Here is a 12,428-nt window from a genome sequence, read left to right on the forward strand (position 1 = left end):
CTCTCACACATACACTCTCTCACACAAAGACACTCTCTCTCACACACACTCACACACACTCTCTCACACACACATACACAATCTCTCACACACACATACACACTCTCTCATACATACACACGCTGTCTCTCTCTCTCTCTCACACAAACTCACACACACTCTTTCTCTCTCTCTCTCTCACACACACACACTCTCTCTCTCTCTCTCTCTCTCTCTCTCTCTCTCTCTCTCACACACACACACACACACACACACACACGAAGCAGAGAGACAGAACAGGGAGAGAAAGGAGGCTACAGAGCCAGCCCTGGTGACATATTTCCTCCAGCCATCCTCTGCCTCTTAAAGGCTCTACAATCTCCCCAGACAGTTCCACCCACTGAAGACAAAGGGTTTAAGACATAAGCCTATAGTGGACATTTCTCACTCAAAGGACACATACATATCAGTGCCTGGGTCCTCTGTGCTCACGGGCACTCTGTAAGATTCATAGCAGTGAATCGCAGCAGCAGGAGCTGGGGCCCACGGACAGATTCCATGGAGTCTATATTTGATAGGATGCATATTTTAATAGGGACAGTCTTTATAAACACTTTCACATAATATATTTTGATGCTTTTCTCCTCTTCCCCAATTCCTCCTCACCACCTTACCCACCCAACCTAATGACCTAAAACAAGGTCGGGCGCAGTAGTGTGCACCTGCAACCCCAGGATTGGGGAGACTGAGGCAGGAGAAATGCTGTGAGTTTGATATTACCCTGGGCCACACAGTGAGTTCTAGACTAGCCTGTATTACAGCCTGGAGTCCCATCTCAACAACCGAAGCAAGGCTAATCCCGAATGAGTCTGTGGTGCCCTTTAGCTCTGTTTATTAATCACCCAAGGGACGAACACAGGGAAGCAGAACGGACTGCAAAGTGCCTTTAAGTCCATTGTCTTCAACGTAGGACAGTAGGGCAGGGACAGAATTTCTCTGAGCTGGCACAGTGAGATGGTACCCAGGGTCTCCAAAACTCTCCCAAGTGAGGAGACTGTTTTAAGGTCTCAGGATCTGACTTATGGAGCAAATCCTGTGTTCAGTACAGGGAGCGAAGCCCAGGACAACAGGGGCCTAATGGAATGGAGAGTCTGCCATTTGCAAAGAGCGCCATGTTAAATTCATATTGTGTCCCTGGACTCCTCGTGTGTGCGTGCATGTGTGTGCTGTGGGTACGTCCATGTTTGTGTGTGTGTGTGTGTGTGTGTGTGTGTGAGTGGGTTCACCTGTGTGTGTGCAGGTGTGCATTGCCACCCATGGCTTCTTATATGGGGAGTGGGGATCTGAACTCAGGTCCTCACGTGTGTACAGCTTGTGGACCGTCTGCCCTGCCCTAAGAAATGAACTAATTGAAAGAAAATGCCCTAAAATGAACTCCTGGGAAAGGGAGAGGACGTTTGTTCGTAAGTGTGTAATGTCATAAGGAAACCATTATTCTGAAGAGCAACTATATAAATAATCCTAAAAGAGTTGAAGATAAGCCTCCAAATCAGCCTCTCAACGCTTGGGAGTTGGGATGTTATATAGAGTAAGGAAGCCAAGGGCTAAGCTGAGGTAATGGGGGTGGGGGAGGGATTTAAAAGCTGAAGCTGGCAGATGTGTGTGTTAAGTATATGGGATTGGGGACACTAGGGAGTTCTTAGAAGATCATGTTCCTAACTGTGTATGAAGGTCAGCTGCAGTCCAGATGCGCCATCCCAGGTGAGAGCAGTTCAGCTACACACGGCGAGTTTTCCTATATAGACAAATTGACAGGTCCTGGCCTGGCACCCTAGTGTGCTTTTACACTTGTTTTGAGGAGTGAAATTTTTGGTATCTATCCAGAGAGGAGGACAGAAAGGTCAATTTCAACCCATGCCCTACACAATCTAGGACGAATCAAAGCCAGGCTTTACCCACAGGGCTGGCTCTGTAAAATTTAGGAAGAGAAAAGGAGTTCTTGGACATTTCTGGAAGAGACAAACTTTCACCGGCTCAAAACTTCTCAGCATGATTCTTAGTGCAAAGCTCCAGGTGAAAACGGCTTGAATAAACGCTAAAAAAACCCCAAAGATGACTTAAGCTGTGTTTGTAGTTGTCTTCATGCTTGTATTGACCAAAGAAATGCTTAGCAATGTTTTAAAAGCCCAGGGAAATTACCCGTGAGAACTTAACCTTAATTTTGGCTGTGTGAATGATATCTAGGACTTTGCCGAGTCAAACACGTGCCCTGAGATGGGGGATTTTGAGTTTTGCATGCTTAATGCTTCAGTAGTACTTACAATAGCACACGCGAAAGGATGGATTTTAGAGAAGGCAGGAGGACCAGAAAGACACAGTCTACAGGGCAGGGCATCATCTGTGGGAATCGAGGGAGTGCAGAGCTGATGGAGTGACAGCTTTCTTTCACACAGGCATGTGCTTGGGCTTGGGGCATAGCACAGAAGCAGAATACTTGCCCAGTGGGCACCATGTATGAGGGAGACTCTGGGTTTGATTATCAGTGCCAAACACAAAAGAAGAAAAAAAAAGAGAGAGAGAAAAGGTCCCTAATGGTAGGAACATTGTTCATGTTGAACTTAAATTCTCCTTGTTTAGGAAAGGTTTGACCCAGCACATGGTCAAGTCCAAACAGTGCTTCTGTTGTGCCAAAGACGTCATGTTCTCTCCTAGGCGCTTAGATAGGAGCAGTGAGTAAAAGTTTCAGTCTCAGGAACTTGCTGAGAAGGGACGAGATCATCTTAATGCCTTGTCAGGGCTCATGAATGTTTGAAAAACATACCTTAAGAATCCAGCTTTCCGTTTTTCTAGTCTACATTGACCACAACGTTTTTAAAAATTTTTAACTGCCAAAAAACAAAACAAAACAAAACACCCAAAAAGCAAAACCCAAAAAACCAACAATTAAAAAACAAACAAACAAACAAAACTAGTAGTGGGAAAATCCAAATAAACAGAAAAAGAGAAGATCTTTATCATAGTGGGAACAAAATATTTCTTTTTTTTGCTTCTTCTCTTTACTAAACAAATTGATATCAGCATGCTGAACATCTTTGAACCAATATGGGAAGTTGGGTAATTGATCTGAAATGAAGTTTTCAATGTCAAGCCAGACATACGCCAATATTTTACTGAAAACAAACACCCCCCCCCCATTTAAAATATTTCTACCCGGGCAGAGAACTCCATGGAGCGCCGTTCAAGTTCTTTATCCACTTCTTGCTTCACACTGGTGCTTTTTCCATGAGAGACAAGACTATGAGCTTACTCTTTCCCGAGCTCACTTTTGAAACAGGGTCTACTCTGAAATAACTATAAATCTGAGAGCATCTCTATCGTGCATTAAACAGTGTGACTGTAAGTGAGGGTTCTCAGCGAGAGATGTCCAGATGAAATGGCCACAGAAAGTAAACGCCACATATCCTCTCTCCTGTGAGTATCCTTACTTCAAATACAGGGAGGGGAAAGAGTAAACTCTAGGAGCAATGAGGTAGATGGGGAATATTGGAGGAAGAATGGCTCACACGGGTAGTGGAGGGGAGGGGAAAGAAGGGGTCAGGAGAAGGCTTAGCCAAAACGATGTCTGCGTGGGGACTCGTGGCCCTGTGATGCAAGTGGGGGAGACAGTAGAACATATGTGTTCTGAGTGAACAGGGGAAAATCCCGGAAGCTCGAGGTCTGAGTGGGTGTGGGCACGTGGGTGGGTAAAGTCGATGTACGGGTGTGTTAACTATAATTATGCATTACAGTTCTGAAGAAGCCTTAGGAAACTCCACTGGTCTGTAAACAAATAAAAACATTTTTTTTTTTTTTAAAAAGGGAGTTTGAACAGAAGTACCCCACGTTTTCAAAGACACCAGTTTTTAAGTGAAAATTTCAATGCCAGGTATGGGATGTCTCCGTACAAATTACTCCTCAGAGAACACCCAAAATAACATAGGCTCTAGTCATTGCTCTTGCTTGCCCACCGTAAGTAGATGGTAACATCTTACTGCTGGAGACACCACACTTTGGTTGCTGAACACAGAGAAATCAGTCTTGAGCTGATCAGAAAGCTCCCCGCTGGCTGGCTTTCACAGAGGTGGAAGGTGTGAGGAAGGCTGCCGGAGCATGAACGATATCAATGGTTTTGCCCATCACGGACTCCGCATGCTACAGTTCCAATCTTCCAGGCAACATGCACCCACAGCTGCAATGGTGGCAGTCAATGGGGTAACCAACTACTCTTTCTCTTGGATTTGAGGTCTGCTCCCCGGGAGGAAATTCATGCCTGATATTGCAAACATGGCCAAAAATCCACGACCAGGGAAGTCACAGAGGAAAATCTGTTGACATGCTTCTAAATGGTCATGTTGCCAAACTGCCTCCCATGTGTGTTTATCTCCATAGACCTGGGCTGTTTCCATCCTTGCTCGGAGAAGCTCTGACTGCAGAGGGCAGTGGTTAGTGCAGAGAGGCATTAGTGTTCAACAAGAGGCTGAGAGGAAGAGACCATGAGTGCTTAGCCACAGATGGGACGTCCATATCACCCCTGCCTCTGTCCAACACCCAGGGACCGTCATGTCGAGTGGGGACAGATTATAGGAGCCAGAGGAACAGGGGGAGTGCTGTGAATTGTTACCCCCCAGACATGGCGTGGCCTTTGTACACAGAAGCTCACAGCAGTTGTGGTTACCCAAGATCAAGTCAGTCAATTCCAGCCCAGAAGGGATGAGGGCTTTACAAGACCCCACCCGTGGCTTAGGAGTTACTGATGGTTGATGGTTACTGGACAGGAGAGTCACTTCTTTTTAGGAGTGTGGGTCCAGGTAGGTTCCTTATGTCCCCCCATGTCCACACACGTATGAAGAACACTAAGGCCCATCAGACTTAGTGGATCAGAAATAAATAAAATCACAAAAGAGAACATGAAGTTAGGAGTCCGGAGAGGAGCTGGAGTGGGGAGCGAGAGGCATATATGACAAGATACAGTATATATGTGTTTGAAGTTTGCAAAAAATAAAAGTTAAAACAACACCTGCCTAACAGCCCTCAATCTAGAAAAGGGGAGGAGTCTAGAGAGAGAGTGCTCCATCCATGAAATAATTAACTCGAAAACACAGGACCAGAATTCTATCCCCATAAACCGCATAAAAAAGTCAGGCATGATGGTACATGGTTGTATCTCAGAGCTGGGGAGGTGGAGGAGTGGATTCCTGGAGCTCACTGGCTAGAAAGGCTAGCTTCTCTGACAAGCTCTAGGTCCCACTGAGAGACTTTGTCTCAAAAAACAAAGCAGAGAGATTCTGAGGAATGATGCCTAGGATTGATGTCTGGCTTCCATATGCATGTACATGCATGTGCACCTCAACAAACATGTGCACTTGCAGACAGACAGATGGACAGATGGACAGACAGTCTCTCTCTCTCTCTCTCTCTCTCTCTCTCTCTCTCTCTCTGTAAAATAATAAGAAATGAAACCCGGGGTTGGGGATTTAGCTCAGTGGTAGAGCGCTTGCCTAGGAAGCGCAAGGCCCTGGGTTCGGTCCCCAGCTCCGGAAAAAAAAAAAAACAAAAAAAAAACAAAAAAAAAAAAAAGAAATGAAACCCAAAGACTGCCCTGTGATGGTTTAATTATAGCATATTATGTTTCAATTATTTTGCTCCTCTTTAGAATAGTGTTGGTAAGTTACGTCAGATTTGTAAGTTAGCACTGTCGTTTGGTTCCATATTCCATCCAGGACATGGGGTTTCGCACTTTCCTGTCAATGCAAATCAATACACAGGCAGAAAAGCAACTTGGAGACTCTGATGAGACAGGACTACGGAATTCCAGTCAGGACTGTTATAGGTACCCCTATTATCTGTTGGGAATAGGTCTCCAAGGCTCCCAAAGATCCTTAAAGCTGGGGACAGTGGCAGATCTTATACACTCACATGTGATGTCACGCTGAAGACACATTTAGAGAAATACATCACTAGGCAATCCTGAGGTGAGAGAGAGAGAGAGAGAGAGAGAGAGAGAGAGAGAGAGAGAGAGAGAACGAGCCCTCCCACAGAACTAGATGGCAAGGGTCAATCACAATGCATGAGACAGATGTCAATGTGGCAAGGCCACCACTTCTTAATAACTTATATTTTGTTATAAGTAGAGGGTATACATTTAAAACAGCTACAAGTAACGTAGGCAGTGGTGTATAGCCCTTTGTTACCCAGCATCATGCACCATAAGTGTACGTGCTGTCCTTCCATGCGGTTGGTAGTGGAGTATGGTTTGCATGATGTCATCACCGCAAACTTATAAGCAATGCTGTGGTGTAACAGCACAGCTCCGACAGTACTGAGTGTGAGGAATTTGCAGATCTGTCACCTTAGGGGATCACCCTCGTGTATGCACACTGACTGGACGATAGTTAGGCTGTGTGTGAAAATACGCGCACACACACTTATGTGTGTATAATAAAGTTGAATGTATGAATCTGGCTCAGTAAGAGGTTAACGACAACAATTAATAATTATGACAATAGCTATGAGTTACTTAAGAGCTATGAATTATTGGTTGCCCTTTTCACTAGTGTTTCTGGACCTCCCTTGACTCTTGAGTAATTGAAACTGTAGAAAGTGAAGCTGTAGGAGCAGTGGATTAGCCAGGCAACTGTGGGAGAGTGACTCAAGCATCGGGAGTCTCAGCAAAATGCAGACGATAGCCCTCTGTGTTATGGTAAGAGCTGGTGTGCTCTGGAGGCAAAAAAGGTCACTGCCTAGAGGAGGGCAAGAATACAAACAGGTACAGGATGTCTGTAAAGCATTCAGAGGTGGCAGGCACACGGGGGTGCTCGATGGACTCTTGCAGGCAGTGTGAGGTTTGAGCTTTTCAACGGGCTCTCCCTGATTGACCTACTAGAATGAGCTAGAGAACCCTACGGCACTGGGGGCCTCTATCATCCCATCATCTCTGAATATACTCTGTTACGTTCTGGTCCAATCCTTTGCCAGAAGATTTAGAACACAGGGTTAAAAGCATCGTTCTCCTAACTCGCAGTTAGTGCATTCATCTTGAAGTAATGTAGCTTTTTATTTGCCTCCTTACCTTTTCAATTTTTTCATCCAGCATTCTGAAGAATTCTTGTTGGCTTTCAGAGATGTGCATGCTGGGAAACAAAGAAGAGAGAGTGCTTATTCCAACGCTTCCTTAAACCACACCCTCTGGAGTACACCACGGTGGACCTTGAAACTCTGGGACACACAGCTCCTTACTGCAGACTTTCCCACTCAAACCCCCAAAGCTACTTTAGAATAGATGTCACAGCACTGACCTTGCAAACATCTTTCCTAAGTCTATGTACGAGAGCTCATGATGTGAGGAATACAACTTTATTTATACTGTCATGACTGGGCACGATTTGCCAGTTATTTTTTTTTTCTTTAGAAATACATTTGGGATTCTAGAAGAAGAAAGTCAGGACATGCAATGTGTGGCATTTTCAGCCTGTGTGTGGAATACGGATCTTACAGAGGCTGCACCACCAGCACATCCAACTGGGAGCACACGAGCAGAGGGCAGAATGGCAGCCTGACACTGCACTGCCCCTGACCAGTTTCTGCACCTTTAAATGGCTGAAACTCCACTGGAATACAAGTTAAGCAGAGCCTTTGAGTGGCCCTTAGTCGTGTGCTTGCTTGCTCTGTTGTACCTGCTTAGTTAGATGGCGGGTGTTGGGAAGAACACAAAGACACAGGGGTCACAGGTGGAAAAGGCATGGCACAATGTTCTCTACTCATGAGGTCCTTTCGGCCTGTCAAAACCTGCAGATATTCCGAGGAGGCGAAGGGCCCTGGGTGAGAGACGCACACCACACTGGTTGCAGTGTCTGGGGATGAGGATGGAGGGCAGGCCTAGGATGGTGTCTTTGCTTTAAGTTGAGTGTAGGGAGAAGCCCAGGCGATGTGCCATTAGACTGACACTTCACCCTTCAGAGGACCCAGGAAGGGGTAAGTGTCCCGAAGCTGTGCAGGCTTTCCATGAACAGGACCCCCACGAGAAGCTCTCCTCTAGGTGTAAGGCCAAGACTTAAAAATCTGTGAGCACCTGACATCGGCTGTGCTATGGAAGGCAAACACCGTACACCGGTGACACCACTAATCAGTTCACAGTTTACAAAGCACATTCACACCTAGCATGTGATTTTGCCATCCTTTTATGAAATCGCTCAAATAAAAGAAATGCTCTATTTGGGAACTGGGCCCTCTTTCCCATGCTGGTTTAAAAGACATGGCAGACATCTGGGATGAAGAGAACACAGTCAGCAGCCTCTTGGCGGAATTCCAAGCAGAAAAGCCCGTGTGTGTGCCACGGCAAGTTTTCCCAGCTCGATCACGGCTTTACCTGCTTAAACGTCAAAACGTTCTGCTTATTTGTGCGATTCTGGAGGCAAACCTGACCAACTGCACACTCTAAGGGTTCACTATAAGTTGACCAGAGGCCATGCTGGCAGCCTTAAATCAGCATACTTTCCTGCAACACTGTGATACCCAGGGCCACCAGCATGAACGGGGCTGTCGGCTGTCAGCCAATCACCTGCAGCCTGAGTGCTTTAGTTCTGTGCCTGACCCTGAGACTGTTCTCTGTCTCTTGTGAGAGCGCTGGTCCTCTGTCAGCTTCATTCCTTTTCAGCTGTGCCTGCAGTGAAAGCGAGACTCTGAGGCTCCGTGAGGGCGCAGAACATGAACCGTCTGGCACCCAGGTTTGCTGCATGGGCATACTTTGGGTTTTGTTCTTGGCCAGGCTCTGAGCAGTTGTGGGTCGCAGGTAGCAAAGATGTTAAAAAAAGGTGTGTGTCTTCATATAGAACACTGAGGAGACACATGTCTATGTGGACGAATGTCCAGGAGACTCCATGAACATGGTGTTTTAGGTTTTGGTGTTCATGGTGCAAACTTTCTGGTTGTATTTCTTCCTTTCTTCCTTCCTTCCTGCCTTCCTTCCTTTCTAAGAACTATTTATTGAATGTATATGAGTACACTTCAGCTGTTTTCAGACACAGCAGAAGAGGTCATCGGATCCCATTACAGATGGTTGTGAGCCACCATGTGGTTGCTGGGAATTGAACTCAGGACCTCTGGAAGAGCAGTCCATGCTCTTAACCTCTGATCCAGCTCTAGCGCCCTGGTTGTTTTTCTTAGCAATGTAACAGCAAGGCAATTAATATCTAGTTGACTGATGGAATGCTATTTAAATTCATGTGACTCCTGACCCCTCACAGAGGCAGTGTGGTTCGTCACATGGGTGAGGTTGGTGCCTGACCTCACACTTCTCTTCATACATAAGCAGGCTTTCCACTAACCATCGGCAGCCCTTGCCAACCTCCACTTACATCCTTATTTAATGATTACAACACGAAAACAGCAATGCCTGGTGGGCAGTCGTCCCTAGGCATGGGGGACAGAGGGCGAAGGGGGAAACCTCAACTCTGCATCGCCATCACAGGGAGCTTATGGGTTCTGTGTCAGGAACTTAGGCTGAAGGTGAAGGCTGTTGACACGGACGTGTGTGGAGACACAAGCACAAAAACCTCAGCACCTTTAGTTTGCCCACTGACAAGGAAGTGCTGCCTCTGCCTTGACAAACCAGGCAGATTCACTCGCAAAATGCAGTCTGCTCCCTGCAGTCAGTGGAACTGAGGGGCTTCTCATCGTCAAAACCTCATGCAGGACAGAGCTCTTTCAGACACATGCTTCTGCCAGAGGGCTCTGGCACACTGCCAGAGGGACAAATGTCCCCTTCAAGGTCCTAGCTACCTGTTCGTCACCTTACTTTTAGCAAGGTAGAAAGAGGAAGGCTTACTCTGTTTTCCATGGGATCATTCCAGAAGGAATTCTGCAGAGATTCCTTTAGAGAATAAAATCCCATAGAATTTTTACTCTGATGAGACAGGCTGCCTGGATACACATGGACTCTCCCCTTAACCACGCAGAGATCCTACTAACGCAGCAGCGTGATACCATAATTTACCTGATTTAAGAGACAAACTGCCCTGTGAGGACCAGGTCCCTGGGTACCAACTCTATTCTAAGCATCTTCTTTTCCTGAGACACAACTGATGACTGGGAGTTGGTAGAGAGGCAAAATCCACTGATTTTCTTAACCTTCCTCTCTACATACTAGGAAGGGACTGCTCTGCTGCAGGCAAGTTTATATAACATGAATATGTGGGGTAATACTGACCAGACCCAACTCTTATACAAAGCTATATTCTGGTATCTGCACTCACCATCAAAGTTCAGTGAATACCCCAGGCACTGCAAAGCTCTGGAAAACCACTGTACACCCTCAGAGGTTTTTCTTTCTGTTGCTTCTCAGATAAGTGGGACTATGGAATCTTAATGCAAAGCAATCCAGTGAAGGGATGACAGGTAAAAATGGCCTCCAGAGCTTAAGGCATTCGGCTTCCATTTCTGTGACATATACAGTTTCCAAAGATGGGAAACTTCAGCCCATAATATATAGCTATAATATGGTTTAGATCCGATAATGACCTCCTAAAGGCATTGCCTCGGAGGCTTAGGATTCAGAAGGAAGGGTCTCTGGGAGTGGGGACCATTAAGCTCATCACTGACTGAGGGTTACTGAGAGGTGGTGGCCACCTCAGAACGAGGAGGCTGGAGGCCAGTGGGGGAAGCTCCTGAAGGATGCGCTTTGTCTCTCTTTACAAGCTCATGCTATCTCTCTGTCTCTGTCTCTGTCTCCTGCCTCCACTTTCCTGGCTGCCACGGGGTAAGCAGCTTTTTTGTACCACATGCTCCTGGCCGGGATGGTTTTGCTTCCTCAGAGGCCAAGGAACAGCAGAGCAGAAGACTTTGAAGGAAATGAAGCTCCCTTTCTTCAGGCGTCTCTTCTCGGAAGTTTGTCTTAGTGATGGAGATCAGACTTACAAGGTGTCCCTGTCACTGTGGTGCTTTTCGTTTGTTCTAATTCTAATAGTTCTGACACACTCCCAGCGGTGGTTCATACAAAGCTTCATTCATTCATTCATTCATTCATTCATTCATTTTGAAAACAAACAAACAAATCAAAAACCCAATGTCAGTGCCCATGAAGCTCAAACCCAAACTCATGACCAGAGCCTTGATTACAGGCCACAGCCGACTGCTCAGGCTTAGTTCCCAGCTGTGTGTCTCTCTGCCCAGAGGAACCCTCTCTTGCCTTTTACCTGGCAGTGCCTCAGACTGTGCTAAAAAGCCAATTATTGCCTTGGGTTGTAGTTTTAAAATTTATAGTGCAGCATGCTCTGTATAGGATGAATAGCAAGCTGCCGGGACCCGTGTGGTACTGCGCATTGCTGCAGAGCTCTGGGCTACAGGGCAGACCCATCTTTCATTGGGCAAGTATCTTGTATTCCATGTATGCGGCCCCCGTTTAAGGGCATTTGTCCTTTTATCCCTCACTCACAAGGCATTCCAAGCACATGAGATTGCATTTGCAACTTAAAACACACACACACACACACACACACACACACACACACACACACACACACACACGCGCGCGCGCGCGCGCGCGCGCGCGCGCGCGCGCTGGTGTGCAGAAAATGCGATTTCTCAAGACAGCACATGAGTCCATTTAATACATATCTCTGAAAGCTGCAGTCTGGTCTGCCCCTGCACACCACGCAGTTTCCAGGTGTCCACACTGACGGTGTTCTCTCTAGCAGTTTGGAGCAGTTCCCATCCCTGCAGCTATCTCCTAGAACTCAGATCCAAGGGACACGTCTTAAAAACCAGCCCACTTCAGGGTGCTTGCATGGGAAGTGAGCGGCTGTGTGACTAGGTGTCTTGTGGTCTCCAAAGACAGACGGAGTACACAGCAGTGCCAGGCATCAGAGAGGCTGCCTGGGGACGGCCTGGTGACAAGAAGCATGGGTCTCAGTGGGAGACAGTCAGCTGTGCCATCACTCTAACACAGCGAATCCTATGTACATTTACACAGTTCATTTTTTGTTGAAGTGTACATCAAATCTCTGAGTCCTTCCCTAACCCGATGAGGAAACTCATTGCCATGTGGGTCAAGGGCTTAGTCACTCACAGATACTGGGCTGTGTTAGTCAGGGTTCTCTAAAGGAACAGAACTTAGAGACTGAGTGTGTGTGTGTGTGTGTGTGTGTGTGTGTGTGTGTGTGTGTGTGTGCGCGCGCGCGCATGTGCATGCATGCATGCATGTATATGTATAGTGTGTGTATGTATATATGTGTACACACACACACACACAAAGGAAGAGGAGCTCACAGGCTGTGGTCCAGCTAATTCAACAATAGCTACCTATGAATGAAAAGCCGAAGAACCCAATGGTTGTTGAGTCCAAGAGCTTAGATGCTTGAGCTGGTCTTCAGTATATGCTAGAATCTGGAAATGTAGGTTCTAATGCCAGCGAGGGA

General features: G+C 46.6%; 1 protein-coding gene across 3 annotated transcripts in view; it reads right to left on the bottom strand.

Moving 5' to 3' along the window:
- The window catches only part of C13h1orf21 (similar to human chromosome 1 open reading frame 21), a 209,387-nt gene that overhangs the window by 15,427 nt on the left and 181,532 nt on the right, over positions 1-12,428 (bottom strand). For all 3 annotated transcript variants that reach the window (NM_001105959.1, XM_039090444.2, XM_063272097.1), the window contains one exon: positions 7,088-7,148. In NM_001105959.1, coding sequence (NP_001099429.1) covers positions 7,088-7,148 — 61 coding nt within the window. The remainder of the gene's footprint in view (positions 1-7,087; positions 7,149-12,428) is intronic.

This window comes from Rattus norvegicus, chromosome 13 (assembly GCF_036323735.1).
Source record: "Rattus norvegicus strain BN/NHsdMcwi chromosome 13, GRCr8, whole genome shotgun sequence".
NCBI lineage: Eukaryota > Metazoa > Chordata > Mammalia > Rodentia > Muridae > Rattus > Rattus norvegicus.